The sequence below is a fragment of the Lissotriton vulgaris genome, chromosome 6, assembly GCF_964263255.1.
Source record: "Lissotriton vulgaris chromosome 6, aLisVul1.2, whole genome shotgun sequence".
NCBI lineage: Eukaryota > Metazoa > Chordata > Amphibia > Caudata > Salamandridae > Lissotriton > Lissotriton vulgaris.
Window position 1 is genome coordinate 1,676,101,248 of NC_141694.1, and position 21,873 is coordinate 1,676,123,120.

The 21,873-nt window shown below is 43.7% G+C and overlaps 1 protein-coding gene across 1 annotated transcript in view; it reads right to left on the reverse strand.

Annotated features, from left to right (window-relative positions):
• LOC147709301 (serine/threonine-protein kinase Nek2-like) overlaps positions 1-21,873 on the reverse strand; it is a 232,239-nt gene that overhangs the window by 156,030 nt on the left and 54,336 nt on the right. The window contains exon 3 of the mRNA XM_086925457.1: positions 18,772-19,012. Coding sequence (XP_086781583.1) covers positions 18,772-19,012 — 241 coding nt within the window. The remainder of the gene's footprint in view (positions 1-18,771; positions 19,013-21,873) is intronic.

Here is a 21,873-nt window from a genome sequence, read left to right on the forward strand (position 1 = left end):
TGCCCATGCGCACTGTAGTCCAGGGGAGGAGCCACCTATCTCGTGATACTTCGAAGACTCTTCCAGGACAACAATGTGCAATCATCCGGACCCAACACTAGGCGGCGATCTATGCACAGATATGAATTCAGCAGCCCACATGCCTCAAACCCCGATTTTATGCCTAGCCTCTGTGTGAATGAACTGTTCTGCACTCCGATGTGACTGGTTTGACAAAGTTGTATCGAGTTGAAGATTGTGGCCTACTCCAGCGGGGAAGCCGGGGCCTAGAGTACTTTCGCAGCCGGGCTGTAGTGCAACATCGGCCGGAGACCCAGGCAGGGTCCGGTCAATCGGAGTGGAGGCTTCTTTTATGCCCGAATTTGGCGGCGATAGTTTCTATTGCTCAGCATTGATGGAAGAGTGACTTTGCTTGCTGTCGACTGTGGGTGGGGGTCCCCGTCCCGCGGACCAGGTGTTCGGTGGGTCGGAGTCCCTGGCCTGCGGCGTTAACCGGGTTGACCGTGGCTGCAGATAAAGACTGGTCACCCTCAGAATCTGCCCGTTCGTGATCCTGTTTGTCCTCCCCGAGGATGCCAGATTCATCGGGGGGAGGGGATTGTGCTTGGTGTCGGGCGTGAGACTATGGATCGAACGGTGCTTGAGCCATCGCGGAGGTCAATATTGGCAGAGATTTGAGCGTTTCATTAACATGTGGATGTCTTATTGAACAAATTGAATACGTGCCCATCTGAGATGCTCCTTGTGGAACCGGACCCTGCCTCAATGTTGGAACAGCAATCTGCAGCCATTCAAGCCGCAGCCATTTTGACTCCGTGCGAGGACCCCGTGAGGAAACAAATACTGAAACCATCGGATGGTGCCCTGGAGGACAATGTTCCCGAGGTCGCCAGTGTACCGCCGAACCTTCCATCACTATCGACTGGAGATATCGAAAGGCGTTCCCCTCCCGGAGACTTTTGTTGTTGATTTTTCTTTCACTTTGAGGTAGTCTTCTCCTTTCTTGGTGACTTTACGACTCCGGGGTAAGATGCATTGGGACTGTCCATCTAGGAGAGAGATTTTTTCTGCGTCTGAAGTTCTTGTGAACTCATTGTCTACGAGCTGCCACGGATTGATTCTTGATGACTTCCTTCTCCTCTACGACTCCTTTGTGTGCCGTGGGGGGGGGGGGGGGTAGGGGTTTGTGCGTTTCGGAAGGGTCAAGGTTAAGATCAATTAGATCGGGACGGTTTGGAGTGGCTTTTACGGGTGTTCGACCTGCAACTGCAGGATCTACGTGGCTGGGCGGTGTATCATGGTGCCCCCTAATTTCTTCTATAAGGGTTGTCATACGTTGGTCTTTTGAGATAGGGGGGTGTCTGTTTCTGGCGGGGGGACTAAGGGGCTGGGAGCCCATACGGATAAGCCCTCCTCCAATCTTTTTTCCTACTTTTAGGGTTTTAGTTATTTGGGGCGACAGGCACGCTGCTAGTGGGGTTAGGATGTAGCCATTTGCAGGGGTGCAGGGTGGGGGGTTGGAGGGGTTTTTTATTTTGCCTTTTTTTTATTTCCATGGCCTTTTTCTTCATTCCCTTTTTCTTCCTTACAGGATCGGTATAGCTTGCTAATCATTCGGATTTTTTTGTGTACCTTTATTTAGTGCTCATGCTTTTTACGTTATCCTGATTGCCGGGTGGGCAGGCCCTGAGAACTGGCGCTCACCATAGAATGTATATTGTATTGTCGTTTACACCGATTCATATGCTTTGGCGCGAATGTTCCATTGTAGGTGTTATTACGTAAATATCCGGTCTCTTGCCCTGTCCCCCATATTCATCTGTTTGATTGTATGGCACCTGAACCTTTCTTTAGATAATATAAAATGAAACCTCCGTCTCATCCTGTGACTTAGTTGTGCGTTCTAATACAAGTTCAATCCTGAATCACTGCGGACCTCAGGGTTGTCGGCTGATGAGCTGTGTCGTACCGTCCTATAGTGGCCCAAGCTTGTATTTTTTATTGAATGCTACAATAAAGGTTTTTCACAAAAAAACACACAAAAAAAAACACATTACTTTTGTCCTTTTAGAACTCATTATCCTTGTAACTTAAAAGATCCAACCCCTCACCAGACCTCTTTCCATTTAAGGAGCTCTAACTTTATGTATGTCCCCATGGCAAAGGCTATATCTAAAATTGATCATTTCCACAAAAAGGTTTACAGCTTGCATCCTATTTTTATCATACTTTTTTTAAATCAGACAAAATCTCTGTATTCCAAAGACCTTCTGGCAATCCAATATTCTATGTAAAATATCAAAAGTAGTTCCTAAAGTACAGGTGCATTTTCCATTGCTGTTTATCATGGAGTTGTTTACCCTTCATATATTTGCATTGCAAGGATTTACCCCAATTCTCAATCTTAGCACTTCACACCTTAGCAGACAACTAGGTAGCCTGTCAATATAGGGATAATGTAGTTCATTTTGCCACGCTGAAGCCATATGGGAAACTGAGCTTTTCCGCAAGAGGTAATCTTGGTCTTAGGATACTGGGAAAATAAATTTCTCGAACCCAAGTTCATTCTTATCTATCTTTAAATAGAGGGACTGAGGGGATAACTTTAGTTTTAACATCCCACACGCTTCATTGATTGTGGCTCTAGTCTCTTTTGCCCAGGTCAACTCACTGTTGGCAATTTCGTTCTTACATCATTGTGAGATTTTTGGTCATCGCCTGATCCCAAGCGCTGCCAGCAACATAATGAAGGCATGCAGGCTGTTTTACAACATGATGTGATTCCCAGTTTTAGCCTTGCTGCCTGTACCATAGACTATCTAGGCAGCGAGAACAGGCTTTTAAGAAGGTTTCCATTCTCTTTTGCAACTCAGAGTACCTCTGCACCATACAAGAATTGTATAGGGAACCATTGCTAGATAGGCCTTTAAAACCAGTCTATTAGACATTTCCCCATACACACTATTGAATCTTTAATCCCTTCACTGTAGCCGAAGCCTTTATTTTTAGTGTATCAAGAGGAGTATTCCATTGCAGGCTACTCTCGGACCACAACCCCAGATATCAGTATTCTGTTACTTTCGCCAGCATCTCAGTGCCCAGATACCAGGAGAAGCGTTTTTTTCTTCTTCCAAAGCATATGGTCTTGATCTTCTCCATGCGAACAACGAATTTTTTGATTTGGCAGTATTCTTTAAACACGTTTAATTTTCTTTGTAGATCAATCAAAGTCTGGTCCATAATTACCAGATCATCCGCATATAGTAAGCATGAGATAAGATTTCCACCGAGTTTCAGGCTTGGCCCTCTAACGTTACTTAATTTTAGGTGCAGGTCTGCTATAAACAGGGAGAAAAGCAGTGGGGCAAGTACGCACCCCTGTCTCAGCCCATTACCAATCTGGATCTTCAGAGACAAACTCATCTTCATCCAAGATTATCTGGGCCCAGTTTTCTATATGCAGAGCTTGGATCAAGGCCAATAGATCGCCAGGGATATTATACCCTAACAAGGTCACCCACAGCTGCTCCCTGTTCACAAGATCAAATGCGACACGAAGTCCACAAAGCAGTAGAACAAACCACCCCTCTGCTCGATAGACTTCCGCGCAATGGACCAGAGAGCAAAACAGTGATCAACCATTGTGTCCCTCTTTAAACCCTCCCTGTTCTGGGGCACTGTTTTTCAACTGTCCAGTCCTTAAGTAATCCCAGAATTTCTTTGGCAAATACCTTTTCACCTATGTCCAGGATATTTATTAATCAATAGTTTTTTGGGGCATTTACGTTGCCTTTGTGTATTGGTCTTACCAATGCTCCTTTCCAACTTTCTGGCACGACCCTCGTGTTAAGGATCACCTGGAACATATTAGCAAAAAACTCCACTCCCACTTTGTTTTTATAATCATTACCGGCAAGTTATCTGGGCCAGCTGCACGAGTTAAGTTTAGCCTAGATATTATATTCCTAATGTGGCTGGGGAAAAATGATCTTTTACTTCTTACCTTACGCCTGGCCATGCAACTGTATTTATTTTATCAGTCCTTGGCCACTTCCCATAGATTTCCCCTATATAGTCCACCCATTTATCCTCTGGCACAGAGCACTGCAGGGACCCTAAAACTTACCCAGTGCTTTCCTGTACTAGTTTCCAAAAGTCTCACTTTTTTTCTTTGATTACCTCTAATAAATTCGCCCAACAACTATCCTTAAAGATTCTTTTTTACTCCTAATGATGGCTTTATATTTTGACCTTAGTTTCTGAAGGTTAAGTAACAGTTCATTGTTGTGACTACCTCCAAGGCTTCTTTCCTTTTGCCTAATGCTAGCTTTTACTTTACGGCAATCAAAAACCATGGACTGTTATTAATACAAGATCTTTCCTTACTTGCCGTCTCAGGTTTACCATATTTAATTTTAATCCAAGGCATTCTACCAATTACCCTACTATAGGTTCATACCAGATCTTATCCTCAGATGATAATTATTCTTCTGTGAGTCTCAACTGGACTGCACTTAGTTTTTTAATATGTTCTTCTGTAATAAGAGTTGCGAGTCGCTAGGGGTATTCTACCTGTACTTGAATGGCTGGGTCCCTGAGAAACCATTTTTGCATATAGTTTTGCCAACAAAGGTTAATGATCACTACCTTCCACCCTTATTACTGCAAAGTGCTAGATTAATTCCAAGCTCCATGCATGTGTAAACACATAATCTAGCGGACACATTTGATGCTCTGTTGTAAAGGTGCGCCTAGCCAGCTGATCAGCTTCCATTCCACCATTTACACATACCAGGCCCATAGAGACAAACAATTGTCCAAGCACCACATCTTGGAGTGAAATGTCCCCACTGGGGAACTTAGCGGTCTCTATATTGTAGGCTCTTCACAATTCTCTGCACCATGAATCTGTTTTAGGGGGTTTAATCTGTGGTTAAAAATCACCCAACATCAGGAGCACATCTTTCGGGCAGTTATCACATATGACCTCCATATACTTTTTTAAACTTTCCAGGTCCACCTTATGATAATTTCCCTTTCCCTTCTGGATATATACATTAACAATACATATACCTTCATAGCATGGGTCATTATTCAGTGTCAGCACTCTACTACCTAGCACCCACTTTTAAATACTAGGGTTTGTATTTTCCTGGCAAACTTTGTGGATACCAACATCAGTTGATCACCCGACGGTCTACCAAGAGAGTTCTTCCTTGCTGGTTTCAAATGGTAATTTATTATGTGGCTTTAATCAGCACTGTCTCAATGGTGTGATCTAAAGGCAAATTAAGTTGGGTCTAACAAATATTGTTCCTTAACGAATTTGGTCGGTTGGGATTTAATAATTTTCACAATGACCTTAGGGATAGAAGTCTGGAAATAGGTCGGTAGCTTTGAGGAATGTCAGGATTGCGGTTAGACTTTTTTTTAAGAAGACAAAGAATGGCGGCCAAAAGATGTACAAAACTGGGTGTGTGCGTTTGATTGCTCAGTCCATCACCACCCCCTTTTGTACTGCTTTTGGCTGCCATAAGTGTGGCAGGATATGCTCAGACGTGAGTCCTTTGCTCACTTTGCCACTGGTCAAGCAAGCCGGGCTGAAGACGGCTGGAAAGTCAGAAACCGGTCCTCGGAAGCTTGTTTCCGGTCCAGGGAAGACATGGCTTGGCAGTTCGGGCTGGACTGTTCCCATGAGGCACAGGGACAGACTGATTTGCATATAGCCGTGTCTGAACTGGGGTGGCAGAGTGGGCTAAAGAACGGTGATGGATTAAACCCAGATCTTTTGACTGGGTGTGAGTGTTTGATTGATTCAGATGCTTAGTCCATCACCACCCACTTTTGTACTGCAGAGATGGAGTGTAAGCATGTTTGGCAGAGACAAATTTCTACTGACACATGCCCAAATAAAATCAGAGCATTTGGGTGTCCGCTCTGCAAGGAGAGCACCCAACCAGACTGGGCTAGTGTGAACAACCTCTGTATGAAGTTTTTGATTAAACTTGGTCATTTAAGCTGCAGTTACAATGGCTGGTTTTATTCTCTTCACATTTGTGAGCACTAAACAGAACTCTCATAATTGAGCACTTATGGTAGCAAAGTCTCGTAAGCATCTTCAACAGAAACTAGCCATGCCAAAAAAATGAATGTATTATAGAAACATGTGGCAGGGTTGTTGAAATCAGCGTTGGGCAGTGCTTGTACTATTGCAGGATCAGGAGTCATCCCCCCACCTGGAAAAGCTTTGGCCAAAAAGGATAAGTTACCTACCTGTAATCCTAGTTCTCTTCCAGGGGAATACTCAGTCATGAGCACTGAATAGTCCCACCCACATGCAGGGACCCCGAAGCATTAAAAAATATGCATACATCTCCATCTATACACACCCATATATAGATAATTTGTATATACATACACCCTGAAAACATTACTAGGCTCAAACTGCCACAATTGCATTGTATTTCACATTTGAGATAAGAAACATACATGATATTTTCATGACAGAAAGACAACTGCTTTAAGTTTGCTTTGAAAAACAACCTTTATTTTCAAAGGTAAAAAGGCAAGATCATAGAGGCAGATTAGCCTAAAGAGGCTGTATATAAAACAATTGGAAAAACTGGCGCCGTACCTTTAAGACCTCCAGGAACTCCCAGGCTCCCATCATGCACCACAGGTGACAGGTCAGTTCTTTTGGATGGCGTATAACAGTGTAAACACAGCATGGGTCACAGATGCATATAAAAGGCCATGGTATTCGTCAAGGAGAGGGAGGGAGGGTTGCTTATGACTTTGATGTGTATACCCTGGAAGAGAACTAGAATTACAGGTAAGTAACTTATTCTTCTCTTCCAGGGGATACTCAGTCATAAGGACTGAATAGAGTAGCAAGCCCATCCCTATACCCTGCGGACGAATACCAGCACATCATAACTGGTTTCCAAAATATATTAAATAACAAATTTCTAAAGGATGCTTGACCAAATTGAGCATCTGCTCAAGTGTCAGAATCAAGGCAGTAATGGTGTGTCAAAGTGTGAACCGAATGCCATGTGGCTGCTTTACAATTTTCCTGAATAGGTACATTTAAAAGCAGCTACTGTACAGGCTTTTACCCTTGTAGAATGACCTCTCGGCTTACCTGGGAGCGGTTTGTGTGCCAGCTGATAGGATAACATGATACATGACACTATCCATCTAGCAATGGACCTTTTAGAGGTAGAAAAAACAGTATTCAATGGACCATAATTAACCTGTCCGCCTTCCGTACACTTTATCTAGATAAAATGTTAACACTCTTGAGATCTAGAGAGTGTAAAGCTCTCCGCAGGAGTGAAAGGGTTTGCAAAGAAAGTAGGAAGAGTAATTGACTGGTTGATGTGACACTCCGAGACCACATTAGGAAGGAACCTCGGGTGAGTTCGAAGCAACACTCCATTCACAAGAAAAACGAGATACGGTTCTGAAGAGCACAAGGCTTGTATATCGCTCACCCGGCAAGCAGATGTGATTGTTACGAGAAATTCAGTCTTCCATGAAAGATGTTGCAATGAGGCTTGGTGGATAGGTTCGAATGGGGGACCAATTAACTTGGAGGACCACATTAAGCTCCCAGGGAGGAGATGGAGACCTAACTGGTGGGTAGACCTTTTTTAGACCTTCCAGGAAGTCCTTGACAACAGGCATTTGAAAGAAAGACCCGAGTGGGTGACTTTCTATATACGGTTATCACCGTCAGGTGAACCTTTATGGAGGGATATTGCAAACCTGCTTTGGCCAAATACAGTAAGTAGGATAACCGTACCTGTTCCTGACCTCAAATAGGGTCGTGACCCTCAGCAGTACACCACAATAACTCTTCCACTTAAACTCTCGTAGAAGGTCTCCGTGCATCCTTCAAGATCTGCATGCAGTCGAGCGAGACCTAAATATCCATATTGGATGAACTCAGAAGCCATGCTTCTAACTTCAGGGATTGCAGGTTGGGGTGGAACAACTTACCACCAGCCTTGGTCAGCAGATCCGGATGACATGGTAACCTCCTGTGTGGTACTTTGGACAGAAGAAGGTCCGGATACCACCATTGGCGAGGCCACTCTAGCGCAACCAGGATCATCTCAGTCTTAGATTCATAAAGTTTCAGCTTGGACGTTGAGCATCCCTGGTACGTGAATTGCGGAGCTCTTCACGTCTCGTGCTAGAAGCCACTTCCAAATAGACTGCGCTTCCAGCGACAGGGGTCTGGACCTGGTGCCCCCTGCTTTTTCAGGTAGTATATCATGGTTTTATTGTCCGTCAGAACAAGTAGAGCAGTAGATTTGATGAAAGGAAAAAAAACGCCCTGCTGGAGCTCCGAGCTCCAGCAGGTTTATGTGGTATAGCTGTTCTTTCTCTGACCGCATTCCTTGGATCTGTTGTGACCCCATGTGAGTGTCCCATCCCTGGAGACACAGTCACCAGAGTCTGCTTGGGCAGCTATTCTTAAAAGGAGACTCCTATCAGGAGATGAGTCAGTCGCATCCACCATCTGATGGAGAGCCGGACAGACAGAGGCAGAGTTAATGTCCTCCCAGCAATTGGAAATTTGCGACCATTGATACTCTACAGTCTGCTGTAGAGGTCTCATGTGAAGTCTGGCGTTTGGGACTAGAATAATGCACAAGGCTATCGAACCCAGTAGAGATGAGACCTGTCTGGCCGTGGGACGAGGTATCTTCAGGAGGGTTTGACACTTGGAGGAGAGAAGATGTCTCTCCTCCGAAGGATACGCTCTTGCGTTTACAGTTTCGAGTCGCACCCAGGAAATGCATCCTCTGTTGGATTGAGAATGGATTTATTTAAATTGATGTGCAGACCCAGCGGATGCAGATTCTGAATGCGGTAAGTGAGGTGTTGCTGCAGAAGAGTTGGACACACTGAGAAGCCAGTCTACACAAGGATAGATGAAGATTTGTTTCCTTCTCCAGAATGCAGCTAATACCGCTATGCACTTTGAGAAAGTGCAAGGAGCTGATTTCAGTCCGAAAGGCAGGCACGTGTACTGGTCTGACTGAATGTGAAATCTTAAATTTCCAATGCTTTCGAGCGTGAGAGCCAAAAGCGATGTGCCATTGAATGGGAGATAAGGATTCGATGTTGAGCCTCTGGCTTAAAACCAGTCAGTCTCAGCCAGACAGAACAACTGGAACAAATCCCAAGAGTTTATCCATGGGCAGCTAAGTCAGGCATCAGCTGTTGCACTGATGGGCCACTAAACCCCCTTCATGAAGGGCCTCCAGGAAGTCCTGTCAGTCTTCCTTTTGTAGCTTTTCTGCGAAGTGTGTGAGAATCCCAGAGAAACCGACCCAGTAAGGCAGAGGCGCTGGCTACATTCATATAGGATGCTGAGGTGTTGCACATACTCTTGCTGATGGAATCCATGCCCTTGCGGTCTTTATCTGAGGGTACCTCAGATGATTATGCCCCGTCTAGTTCTCCTGTGCCGCTGACAGAGTTCAGAGGAGGGTGGGCTCTCAGAAAAAGTGGGTCCTGCTCAGAATCCTTGTACTTCATGATCTGTGACGGGGGTTGCCACCACAGACGCTGGAGTCAGGAATTCCAAAAGAGCAGGTTCTATTAGAACAGGCACCAGGGGAAGCAAAGGCCTAGACGAAGCCCTGTGATGAAGTGTTTCGACGATGACTGGCGTTGTAGGAGCAGAAACAGTCATCTTACTCTGAAGCTTCGCAGCCCCCCCCACCTCATTGAAGGTTAAAATGTCAATGGGTGATACTCTACTCAGAGGAGTGGAAGAAAGAGTAGGAGAGTAGTCTACCTTTGATGGTAGGGAGTCTGAGGACCAGGATGAAAATCTGTGGCTTTGTTTTCTAGGAGAGTGGTGGCGAGATCTGGATGCCCGACTCCTAGGAGAACATGTGTGCCTTCTCAGAGGGACCTCTGCGGAGTGGTATGTCGCTCACATCTCAGAGGAGTGAACTATTTATTATCAAAGGATCAGGATCTGATAGGAGTATGCAAAGGTCTTGTTATCCTTTCGCTCTTCCAAGTCCTTATGTTCCCCAGCCATCTCAAGGAGGTGTTAGTTATAGGGGCGGGAGCCGGAACTGGTGAGGTTTTCGGAGTGAATTGTACTATTCGGGATGCGGTGAGGAAGAGACTCCTGGAGGTCACAACCTGGAGGTCACAACCTAGACGTGCTTCGGCATAGAGCGGTCCACCAACGTCACCCTAGGTCTTTTGACAGGAGGAGGGAGATGTGTAACTGGACTGATATCTCCGATGTAGATTTCCTAGACGTAGATCTTGCTGTAAATCTAGACTGCGATCTTCCGGACCTTCTAGGCCCAGAGGGTGATATGGGAGGTCGACCTCGGTGACTGATGAATAGACGCCGTGCATCTAGATGGCGAATTTCTTGACGGCAACTTCTTAGATGGCGATTGCCTGTGCTGATATGTAGTTGGAGAGCGTATTACTGGAGTCTAGACCCTCGTTCAGATAGACGTCGACGCGTGTGGCACTCTCGCATCTGTGGTGTTCAACATCACCACAACACTGCAGCGGGCTTAGACATTGGCATCGAGCACCGACCACCTGCAATCACGCGAGTCAGACCTGGACCGCCTACGAGGAGGTATCTACTACGGTCTGTGTTCGCTTTGACGGCGAAGGAGGCCTCAACATAGACTTATGCGCGGACTCAGAGCAAAAAGCTATTTCGGACGGCGATCTGTCCCTCTATGGCGTGTGAGTCTGGCTTTTCTCACTTTTCTTTGTGCTCGAGCCTTTGAGAGTAGGGCTTTTGAGGAATGTTCTGCTCGGCCACTTGCTTCCTTTCTCCTGCATAGAGTCCAGCTTAATCTTCTCCTTTCTCGAAGGGTTCTTTTTGAAAACTTGCTGCAGTAGTAGCACTGCTCTGGTTTGTGAGATGAAGGTAGACAAGCTAGATATAGATATACATACACACATTTGTTATTGCTCCGGGGGCCCCATACGTGAGTGGGACTATTCAGTGACTTGCTATTGATGCGGAAAAACTGTTCGACAAGGATTTTGATGGCGATACTTAGTTCAGTGTCAATTTGCCTCAATTGAGGTCGTTGCTTGGCCTTGTGGTTGTGCAAACGTTGCCTCTGGAATGATCTGGTGGCCATTTAGTATCTTCACTATGACACTTTCCTTCGCATTAGTCATAAACTGGTAATCCTACCAACAGCCTTGACATACCAGTTTAATGATAGGACATATACCTTCGTGTGGAAGGTAGAATCAGCATCTAAAACATAACTTTTTTGTGTAGACATCACTTTGGGTCCTTCAGTCCTTTGGTTCACTTTTTATACTCCTGACCAATTAACTCTAGGAACCTCCAGCCTCCATGTCAGCAGTAAGTCTTTAAGCAAACTGCTCAGCTCTGGCCACCATCAAAACTTGCTCCAGACTAAGTTTCTCAGCCTCCGCTGTCTGATTGAATCTAACAAGCATCCATCAATAACTAAGATGCATAGCTTGTTTATCATTAAATTAACCCCTTCCTTACTATCTCCCCAGTGCTGCCGTCGGCCAATGGCCGACAGGGCCCGCCCGTTTTGCAGAAGTGACGCAAGGTGGGAAAATCGGGGCCGCGGTAGAGGGGTTAATCGAACATAGTGTTTTATGAGTAGAAAGAGTCGCTAAACAAATTTATAAATGGTTTTACCAACTCTTTGACATAGACTGAAAATGTATCTTTTATATTCAACACTGGGTACTGGAATAAACTGGAGTGTAAGTTTCTTTAATCAAGTCCCACAATTAGTTTAAGAGGGACGAGACAACGTGTTGCACTTTTTTTGTATGCTTTTTACTACACTAACCACACAAGGGCACTGTATGTGTGTTGAAGAGTGTAACTTTCTCATTGTTTGCAGGTAATTCACTAGGAGTAAGTTACGAAACCTTTTTGACGAGTGTTCACTCAGACCTTGACTGCGCTCCAATTCCACAAGGTACAGAGAATACTCTAGGGATCTAGCAGTATAGTCCTGATGAAAGCCAGGGACAATGCATAAGCCGGCTGAAACATGTAGACAGATTGGAGGGGTAGTGGATTCTTTATAGCCCAACTTAACATCATTGGTTGTTCAAACCCTTTTTAAACTAACCAGTGAGTCCACTAATAAAGGAAAGCTTAGACATCACTGTTTTAGTTTTAATCCTCTTCTTTGCACTTATCCATTTTGATCCCACATAGTTTGTCGTGTCCTCTCTCCCCTGGTCCTGGAAGATCAATCTGTATGTTTGGGAAACAAATGCAAACTCATGGGCAACTCAAGTAATGCTGTGGGTGACAAAAAAAATGCACACCATAGACCACATGTATACTGCTGTCAGTTATTTTATTCTGTGTTTTTTAGACAGCTTAGATATTGCTTTCCTTTTAATAAATATGTAGATTAGTCTTCAATTACATAAAGAGGAAGGTGTGCAGAGTTGCAAGAAGGCCAACGATGTAAAATGGGGGAGAATGTACTGTTATGAAATGTGTAGGGACCAGCACAAGTGGAAAGAGACTGGAGCCAACTTTGAGAAATAAAAGATTGGGTTGAAACTGTTTCAAGATCATAGCTGTCCTATGTTCTCCATGGGGGAGGGGGGTGGGACACCTTCAAACAGAAAAGGTCAATGTGGTGCTCAACTCTTGTCAAAATTTGACCATTTTACAATGGCAAACAGAAAAACGATAGCTTACATCATAGTATAGTGCATCTGTCCCATTAACCTTATTGAAGCCATTGTACATTTACAGTTGCTTTCAGATCAGGGATATTTCCATACCAAATTCCGCATTTTGTATAGCTTAACTTTTTTGATCCGGGAGATCGTAACCCTAACCAGTCCCCACCCTAACCAAACTACTTCCCGTCAACGGTGACTTGGCAAGTAAAAAGATAAAGTGGGGGGGCTTGCCACGAGATGGGCCGTCAGATCTTGAGCTTTCTACAGCTCTCATAGGGGCATATTCTCCCCACAGATTTACCCCCCACCTATGAAATGTGTGAATGGTTGGAAGGCACTCATGTGAGATATGCCTATCTTTCTTTACAACATTGCCTTAAATATCCAATTCTCTTTAGAACTGGAAGAGGTGAAGTACTTGACTGTGGGAGGGCATGTTGTCATCGGTAGACCCCAGGAGAGATGTGAGACCAAAGGACCCCAGCTGGTCCCGAACATTTTAAAATTACAGCGGAAAATATCCGCCACTCGTTCCATTAGGAGTGCTTTCCCTGCACCGAGGAACATCCACATAGTCGCTTGATCTCCTTTTGTCTGGTGTTCTAGGGTCTCATCTCTTATTCCCAGTAGTGCAAACTGCATTGCGGTAGGGATAGGGTAGCTTAGAATGTCTTTAATTTGAGCTAGGATTTCTGACCAGAAGGGCTAATAATGGGGCAGTCCTACCAAATGAGTTTGTGGTGCTCCATTCCTCTTCAATGTTCCTATAATAATAATCATCATTTTGGTAAAACCATAAAAGATTCAAGAACAGTTAAAATCAATATAAACAATTCAATATGTACAAACCATTTCAAGGTAACCATATAAGCAAAGATTCCAAAAGTGCAAATGTAGACCAAAACATTAAAATATACATAGAACCAAACAGCAAATAATCTGTACAATAAAAAAAGCTGACCCATATACAAAGATTTACATGTATGCCAACAAAGGCCAAAATGCTGATACACTAGGACGTTAAACCAGAAATAAATCAAGAGATTTGAGACCATAAACATTAAGCCTAGAGAAGAGGCAGTATGGGGCTCCATGCCTATGTGAGGTCTATTAAAGCTCAGACTACACTTTTGATCAAAACCAGCTAGGATTAAAAAATTTGGCAACCATACAAAGGTGCATTTGAGAAACACCTGCATGCAGCAATCAGAGCGCCTCAGATTGCCTAAACCCCAGATTCCTGCATAGTAGTATTAGCCACCACTGCCTATGTTGCTCATATCCTGGACAGAACAAGAAAGAAAAAATAAAAAGTATCAAGGCTTAGTCTGCTTTATGGCAAACTGGTCAAGTAATTGAATGATCGGTGTTGAGACCTTTCCACTTCACAGTAAAGGTCTCAACAGGGAGGGTGCCATGTCTAAATTTGACATAACTGCTTAGCCAAAGAGAGGGTGTTTTCATTCACACCAAAAAAAAAAAAAAAATACATGAACGACCGATCCACAAGGTTTTTATATATCCATGAACTCTTCCATAGTAAAACCCAAATAGGGTCCTATGTACTCACAAAAGACCACCTTCAAATTAGATCTAATTGGTTCAGCAGTTTGAGACTCAGAAGAGATGCCTTTACACTTGTCACCCATTTGACATTCCTGCCCTTGTCCAACTCAATTTCCCTCAAAGTACAGAAAATATTTGCCAGAGCGCAGTCAGTCTCCACCAGTATAATATAGGGCTCAATGTGGCCTTATCCTGGCTTGAATAGATCTCTATGTCACACGTTAATGGCAGCAGAGGGGTGCTCTGAGCAGGCTTCACCAGCTATCTTAAAGATATTTTCGGCAGTGGCAAGTAATGAGGTATCAACATGGCGCCATAATTTTGCTCCATATAGGGCCCTAGCCACTTCCTTTATTTGATAAGTTGATCTAGTCTGAGAGATCTGTCTCGTTAGTGATATAACTTAGACACCCACACACATGGCGAGAGGTTGAAAAGACTCTTCCTAATTTGGGCCGACCAAGACATGTTCGCTATCAATCTTTTGCTCAAATTAGACCCTCTCTAGGCAATGCTCATTCATTTTGATGGAGCCTCCAAACTTCTTATGGAGGATTATAATACACAAATGTAGTCTTCCCCAAGATTTCCAAGCCGGTCTAGGCAAAAAGCTGCACATTTGTCCGAAGTCTCAAGACCCCTCATGGTTTTAGAAACTAGCAGAGTATCATCTGCAAAGAGTAATATTAGGGTTTTACTTCCTGCAATCATTGGTGCATCGTTCATACACTGAACATTTACTTCACAACATTTAAATATAACAAGAACTGCGTAGGAGCAAGTATGCACCCCTGACGAAACCCCCTGCCCCCAGTTTACTCAGATGCAGACAGTTCTCCTTGCTGACCCCATCTTACTTATGCATATGTTATTGAATTAAGATATCCAATAGTGCCTGAGGACTCCATCTGCCTTGGAGTTCCCCATAGTTTGCACCACTGAACTAAACAAATGCAGTTTTCAAATCAACAAATATTATATAAATAACGGCCTTCTGGAGGATCAGTTTCAGACTATTGTCTGAAATTTGACTACCCAATGCCCTTCCTGAACCCCGCCTGGAGATCCAAAAGGACGGCGGCACCATTGTGTCAATAAGACTTATTGGTCTATAATTTAGTGGTAAATCCTTGGAGCCTCAATTGGGACAGTTTTGGCATCTTTCGAGAAGTGGAGATCTGCACACTTCAACTAATGCATTTGCCATGTTATTAAAATATAGGATCCAATGATCCAAGTCATCTTTAAAAAGGTCACTCAGAATTCTATCAGGACCAACTGCCTTTCCTGGCAAGATTCATGAAACAATTAGAGCGAGAGGGTAGGCGGCACTCTTAGTCCCCCAGGTTGAGTATGTAAAACAAAAGGAGTGTCATGCGCAAGGGGGTCTGTGCAAAAGCACAGAGGCAAAGACTGTAAAGAAATATCCTTTTATGGACACAGTGGAAACCTTCAAGGGATTTAATGGAAGCCCTCACTCACCAACCTGGTTGGTGACATGCTTCATCATCGGGCCCACCAGGAGAAGCCGAATGCCTCCCTGGTGTGCTACAACACCAGATTACTGCGGAGCTGGATTTTGTGACAGTGATGTGAAAAGTGAGGTTAAAAATGTCTAACACTGTACCAACCAAAAAGGATTTTATTCACTGGTCAGTTTAGACAGTTTCCACATTAAAGTGGGGGCAAAATGTGGAAACTCCCATCATAATCTGTGGTAGTTCTCCCACACATACCTTTTACATACCTTACCTTTTTACAGTGTGTGGCAAGAGTGAAAAAATGCATGTATTCAGCCCTATAGGCAGGTTCCAAACACCACATATCCTATAAAAGGCAAATATCAAAGAGATCCATAAAACTACCCCAATCTGGGTCACCCAGTTTACTTTTTAGGACTGCAACATTCCAGGATATAAATCATACTATTATGGTATAATTCCTGGTGCGAATCACTAGGATGAAATACTACTTCTGGTCCAACTGTACCACAAACCTCCTACCATGTTCCTATCTGGCATATACTCACTCCAATCTGTCCTACACCATCCCGCTAGGAGTAAAAGAGGAGGGGATAGGAATATGCCAATTAACCCTAGAGTTCTCCATTTGGTCCTCAGTGTGGTGAGGAGTGGAAATCCAGGGAAAGGGGATTTAGACACTTGTTTTAGTTTAAACTGAATATGGGTGTTTATGGGAGGATTTTTCTGCAGATCTAGTACCACAATTACCTCAACCAAATGTCTGCCACTGACGGTCAACTCAATGTAATGAACAGTTCTATTTGAAGGATTGCTAAATCTACGAGCACCAATTATATCAGAGTGGATAACAGAGTAACAACTGTGGATAGATCTTTTCAGGTGTAAGCATTTGTTTGAAAGTGAATACTCGAGATCAATGGACCCCGTGCCAAACATAGGCACATTAACCAAGTAAACATTACTTGGAATCAAAATTCCCAAGCCCGAACCCCCAAGATGGGGGGCCTTCTCGTTAAAAGGATTTGCAGACTGCTGTAATTGGTAGCTGGTAAACAAGCCCATTAGATTTACAATGCCAATAAGCTGGGACTCTCCTGGCCTACACGGAGTAACTTCTATTGGTCTCATCACTTAGAAGGGGCCTTCGGGTATAAGCACGCTTCACAAATATTATCCTGGTGCAACCTGGGAATGGTTTTGGGGCGTGTGGCCTCAGTTCTGGGACAACGCTAGCAGTTAATCAGATGGGCTCAATTAATGAGGTCTAAATTATATTGAGAAAATTTGCTGATACCACCCCCTCCCTTGGAGTTAGCAGTGGGTTTGATGACTAAGCTCTCGAAATTTCTCTTCAATGCGGCCACTTGAGATTTTAGATCTAGAATTTCTTTCTAGAGACTTCTGAAAAGAGCAATTAGTTGGGTAAAATCTAACTAACCCACTTCCCCCTTCTTTCATGAATCCTGGTGAAACCGCCACTGGGGATCGATAACACCAGTCCTGCTTTTGCCACTACAATGACTGGTTGAATTCAGACCAGGGCCAGATTGGGTATTAGCTAAAACAGAAAAATGACAAGTATTATTTACCACAGGCTCCAAAAAGGTACAGTGATGCACACATCACCCCTAAGAGGCAGTAGACTATGTATTAATCAAGGATTCATCTCTCGCTTGAATCATACATTGTGATAACGGTAAAATTACAGGACTTTTATTAATTTTAGCCTAAACCTTTAGATTTAGTTTAGAAAAATTGTAGCAGTTCATGCAAGTCGATCCCTCTCATTAGGCCCTTTGTTTTTAATCGCCTACAAATGAAGTTTCAACCTCCTAAATTAGAGCATTGATATGATCCAATGTGGCATCCCGTTAGGCCACCCATGCAGCACTTCCAGTTGGGAGCTTGGAGCTTTTGACGGACTGCCTTTAAGGCACTCAGTGGCTTCTCCTTTCCCAATTATAACAAACTAAAGTTAAACAAAATATAACTAGCACGTAATAGACGTCCATCTAAAAAAAAAAAGGCAAACCATACCTGTAATACCCAGACGTTAAGGTGGTAGCCGAGCCCTCTCCTTGCGGACGGGCCCGGGCTTCACACGTTGTGGGACTAGCTCATGCCTTATGAGGCTCTGATAACCATCAGGTGACGATGCCTAGGCGATTATGGAACTTTGAGCGCCCAGCGACAAAGGAAAAAAGGTGGCGGTCACCTCCTCTCAGTCCCCCCCCCACTTACTGGAAATTAAGTCATAGGTCTCAGGCAAAGATAATCCTCGTAACAGCTTCCAGGACTTGCCCAACAGAAAAGAAACAATTAAGCCAGAGAGTGAAGCTCCCCCAGCAGTTTTATTCACGTTTGTTGGTGGTGAATCATGTGTTAAAATGCAACTAGACAGATGTCGATGTTTAAAATCGCCGCATTCTGCAACATGATGTAGATTACTGCTGCCCGTTCATATAATAACGGGCCATTCGTACCAGAGTCAGGTTTGAAACCAAAACTGGCAAAACAGAAAAAATATAGAAAGCATGAGGCAATTATCTATTAAGAATCCCTGCTTTCAACTGCCTTGAGACACGGAGGAAAGTTTGCCAAGAAAAAAAAAAAAAAAAAAAAAAAGGATAGCAGCAGAGCTCTAAAAGCCTGTGCCTGAAACTGGAGAATGTGTACTGTAATGGGTAGCAGTTTAATAAGCACAATTTGGTTCTACAAAGCTTTCCAATTATGGCTCATTATGCAGGACATCCCTAAACAGAATATACATAATGGTCGGTGGATAGGGAGTGTTAGTTCAGAAACGAGGGCTGAATAACTAGTGGAGAAGCTGCAGATCAAGCCATTTAAGCATTTAGCTTAAGACGAGCAACTTTTTTTAACCAATAGGCTAACCACCAATAATATCCGTTTCATAGTGAAGCAGCATTTTACCATAGTTTCATAATTGACAGAAAATTAACAAAAATGACAAACAGAAAAGGGTATCTCGCATACTTACAGGAGACATGTAACAGGGAGTGCCGACAAATGATTTGGCTAAACTGGAGTCATGGCGCAAGATCCTAGCCAATCCAAAATCACCAAGTTTCACATTCTGTTCAGCATCAAGGAAAATATTAGCTGGTTTCAAATCACGGTGAAGAACAGTGGCGCCTCCAAATGTTCGTTTATGACACTCTTTTAATGCTGAAGTCAGCTGTGCAAATACACGAAGTATGAAGTCTTCATCCATGTAACGGCTGTAAAGGGGAAAGAAAAAAAAAAATCTAGGGTTTTTAAAAAGACCCCATATTTAGCACATTCACATTGTATTGTAATTTCATTTATATAGTGCTTACTACCCCTGACGAGGAGTCAGAGCTTTTTCGGCAAGTAGCACGCTATTCCGGGACCCATGGAGGATTAGTGTTGAATTAGTATAGTGAAACATGCAAGTACATTTTAAGTGGTGGATAGGTTAGTCCGTTATTTGGATTCGGAAGGATAGCATAAGGATAGAAGAGTGGAAAAAAAAAATGTTTGTATGTATATAGTGCTCGTTACCCCTGATGGTGTTGAAGCACGCTACTCTGGAAACCCATAAAGGATTAGTGCTGAATTAGTATGGCGAAATAGGAAAGTAATTTGAGTGTTGGATATTAGTTATTGGGAGTGAGAAGGGTAGCAGAGGAATAAAAAGGAAAGAAAGGTTTGCATTCATGTATCACCAGTTACCCCGGATGGGTGTTGAAGCGCTTTTCTCGCGAGTAGGACGCTACTCCAGAACCCATAAAGGATTAGTGTTAAAACTTTGTGATAGTATACTGTTAAGAGTTGCACGTGATGCTGTGCTATCGCCACCCAAATAATGGGTGTCCAGAAAAAAGTTCGCTAGGCACCGTAACAGACTAAACAGTAATAGTAACAAGACTCATCCTTGGCAAATCCCTGCTGCCCTATGGAACTTTCAATGGTCAGACATTCCCTTGCTCACCCTAGTGGCTTCATGTAGGTTTTATGTGCATGCAAGCAGACTATTTAGCATGCAACCACCAAGCACAGACCAGAGCAAAACGCAGTCAGTCAAATACACAATTGAAATCTATAAAAGCCATGAACACGGCATTCTTTAGCGTACAGTACTGGGTACAGATCAGCACCTCCTCAAAAATGCCCACCTTTCCTTGAACAAATATATAGATAACCATGAGGACATGAATAATGTCCACCCAGACTTGTAGCCAATTCTGGAGCAATTGCGATACTCTTTCACCAGCCTAGTACAGCAAGGATAGTGGGCAATAATTTGCCTGGTCAGGTGATATTCCCTTTATAATCTAATTTACAAGAGGCAGGGACCTTCTTGCTACAAGTGGTCAAATAAGGATACCAAGAATGGTCCCCAACCTTCAATGTTTGCTTTGTACACGTCTTTAGACACTAATTAAGGACTGGGTACTTATTGGACGAGTCAGGCAATTGCTACTTTTGCAGTAGTCATAGCAATGGCTCCCCAGTCTCCACTATTCTGTATTTTTGTGTAGTAGCCTATTGGAGTGATTCTCCTCGCCAATAATTAAAACATACAAAACACTGAAATACTACAACCATTCACCGGCAGCAGCACCCATTGAAGACATTAGGCTTCACTTAAATGCCCAGATTATGCATAACTGCATTTTTGTCTTATACAGCTAGTTTTAGTGCTGCATATTCTCTGCAGGCACCTGAAACAGCAGGGAAGTGGTTCTTTGACAGTATACCTTGGCTGAAACCATGACCAATTTGAATATTAGGGATTTCTTGGAGATAGCGGGACTGACTCCAGAAATGGAGCAAGGTTTAAGTTGAAGAGAAAAGTAAGCATTTGAAGCAACAGACCAAGTGCCAACACTCCTTCAGCCATTTTCTCTGTGGCACACAATCTTTAGAGAAAGCCACAACATGACCTGCAAAAGTCTTCATTCCACCAAGTCACAGGGGGTAACGACGGGTAAGGTGTGGATGCAGTACCTAGAAACTTTACTACGTGCCAGCAAATTCAGTACCATGAATCATCCACTGTACTACAGGTAGCTTTAACCTCTCTCCCCAGGAGCAACTGCTTGCAAAAGGAAAGACTAAAGTATCTGATGGACAAAGATTAACCACCAAAATATTAAGATGAAATTAAGTCACCTAAAAGAAATTACTTCTTGAGATAAAGCATCTATTGATGAAACTTGTATAATTCTAAGGCTGTGGGGACAGAATGTAGGGGATGTTAGGGTTCTTTGTTCCCTTCATGGAACCTGGTTTGGGCCCTTTTTTAACAGTTGCTGCCGGGACGTTGAGCTGACAAGGAATAAACTCACCTGCTTGCACCAGTGTCAAGCTTCCTTTCAGTAGTGTGGTCCGCTCCATTATTTCCTTCGTGGTGCATCTCAATTGGGAATTCAGGTTTGAGCCCGGAAACGTAGGTGCGCAGAGCCCAAACATGTGGGTGCCTGCCAGAGTGAATTGCTCCAAAGCAGTTACGCACTTGCCATCACAATACTTTATTCTTCAACGCATGTACGTCACTTAACCAGCTGCTCTAACACGTCCGCCATAAAAGGACTGAGCACAATGCACCGCGAGAAAGTACCGGACACATCGATGAAGGAATTCTAACACGCATGTCTAGTGGACATTGTGTGATTGGAAACCCTCCCAAAGTTTCAAGCATTGCCTGTAGAAACATGCAAGAGATGGCGGCCTTAAGCAAATACTATTACCTTGCTACAGGTGCAAAAGATAAGACACTTAAGGTAGTTTTGAAATATATCTTTATGGAACCCGGGAATCCATGGTCAGCTACCCTTACCGCGGCAAAAGCGCTCCTCAATTTGGCTACTGAGCTTTGGGACCCCGAACTAGTCAACTACACGGCGATCAAAAACGCAATCAAGAAACAAGTTCGGGCACGTTTCCGCAAATTAGATTTGGAGTCATTAGCGACAAGAGACCTGCACAAGACCCTATGCCTGCCGCACACTGTGTATAATCCCAAATATCATCTTACGCAGGCTGTGGGCCGCACAGCTCTCCATAAGATTCTAGCCTACAGACTACACCCTCTGCCCCTTAAAGAACTATATGC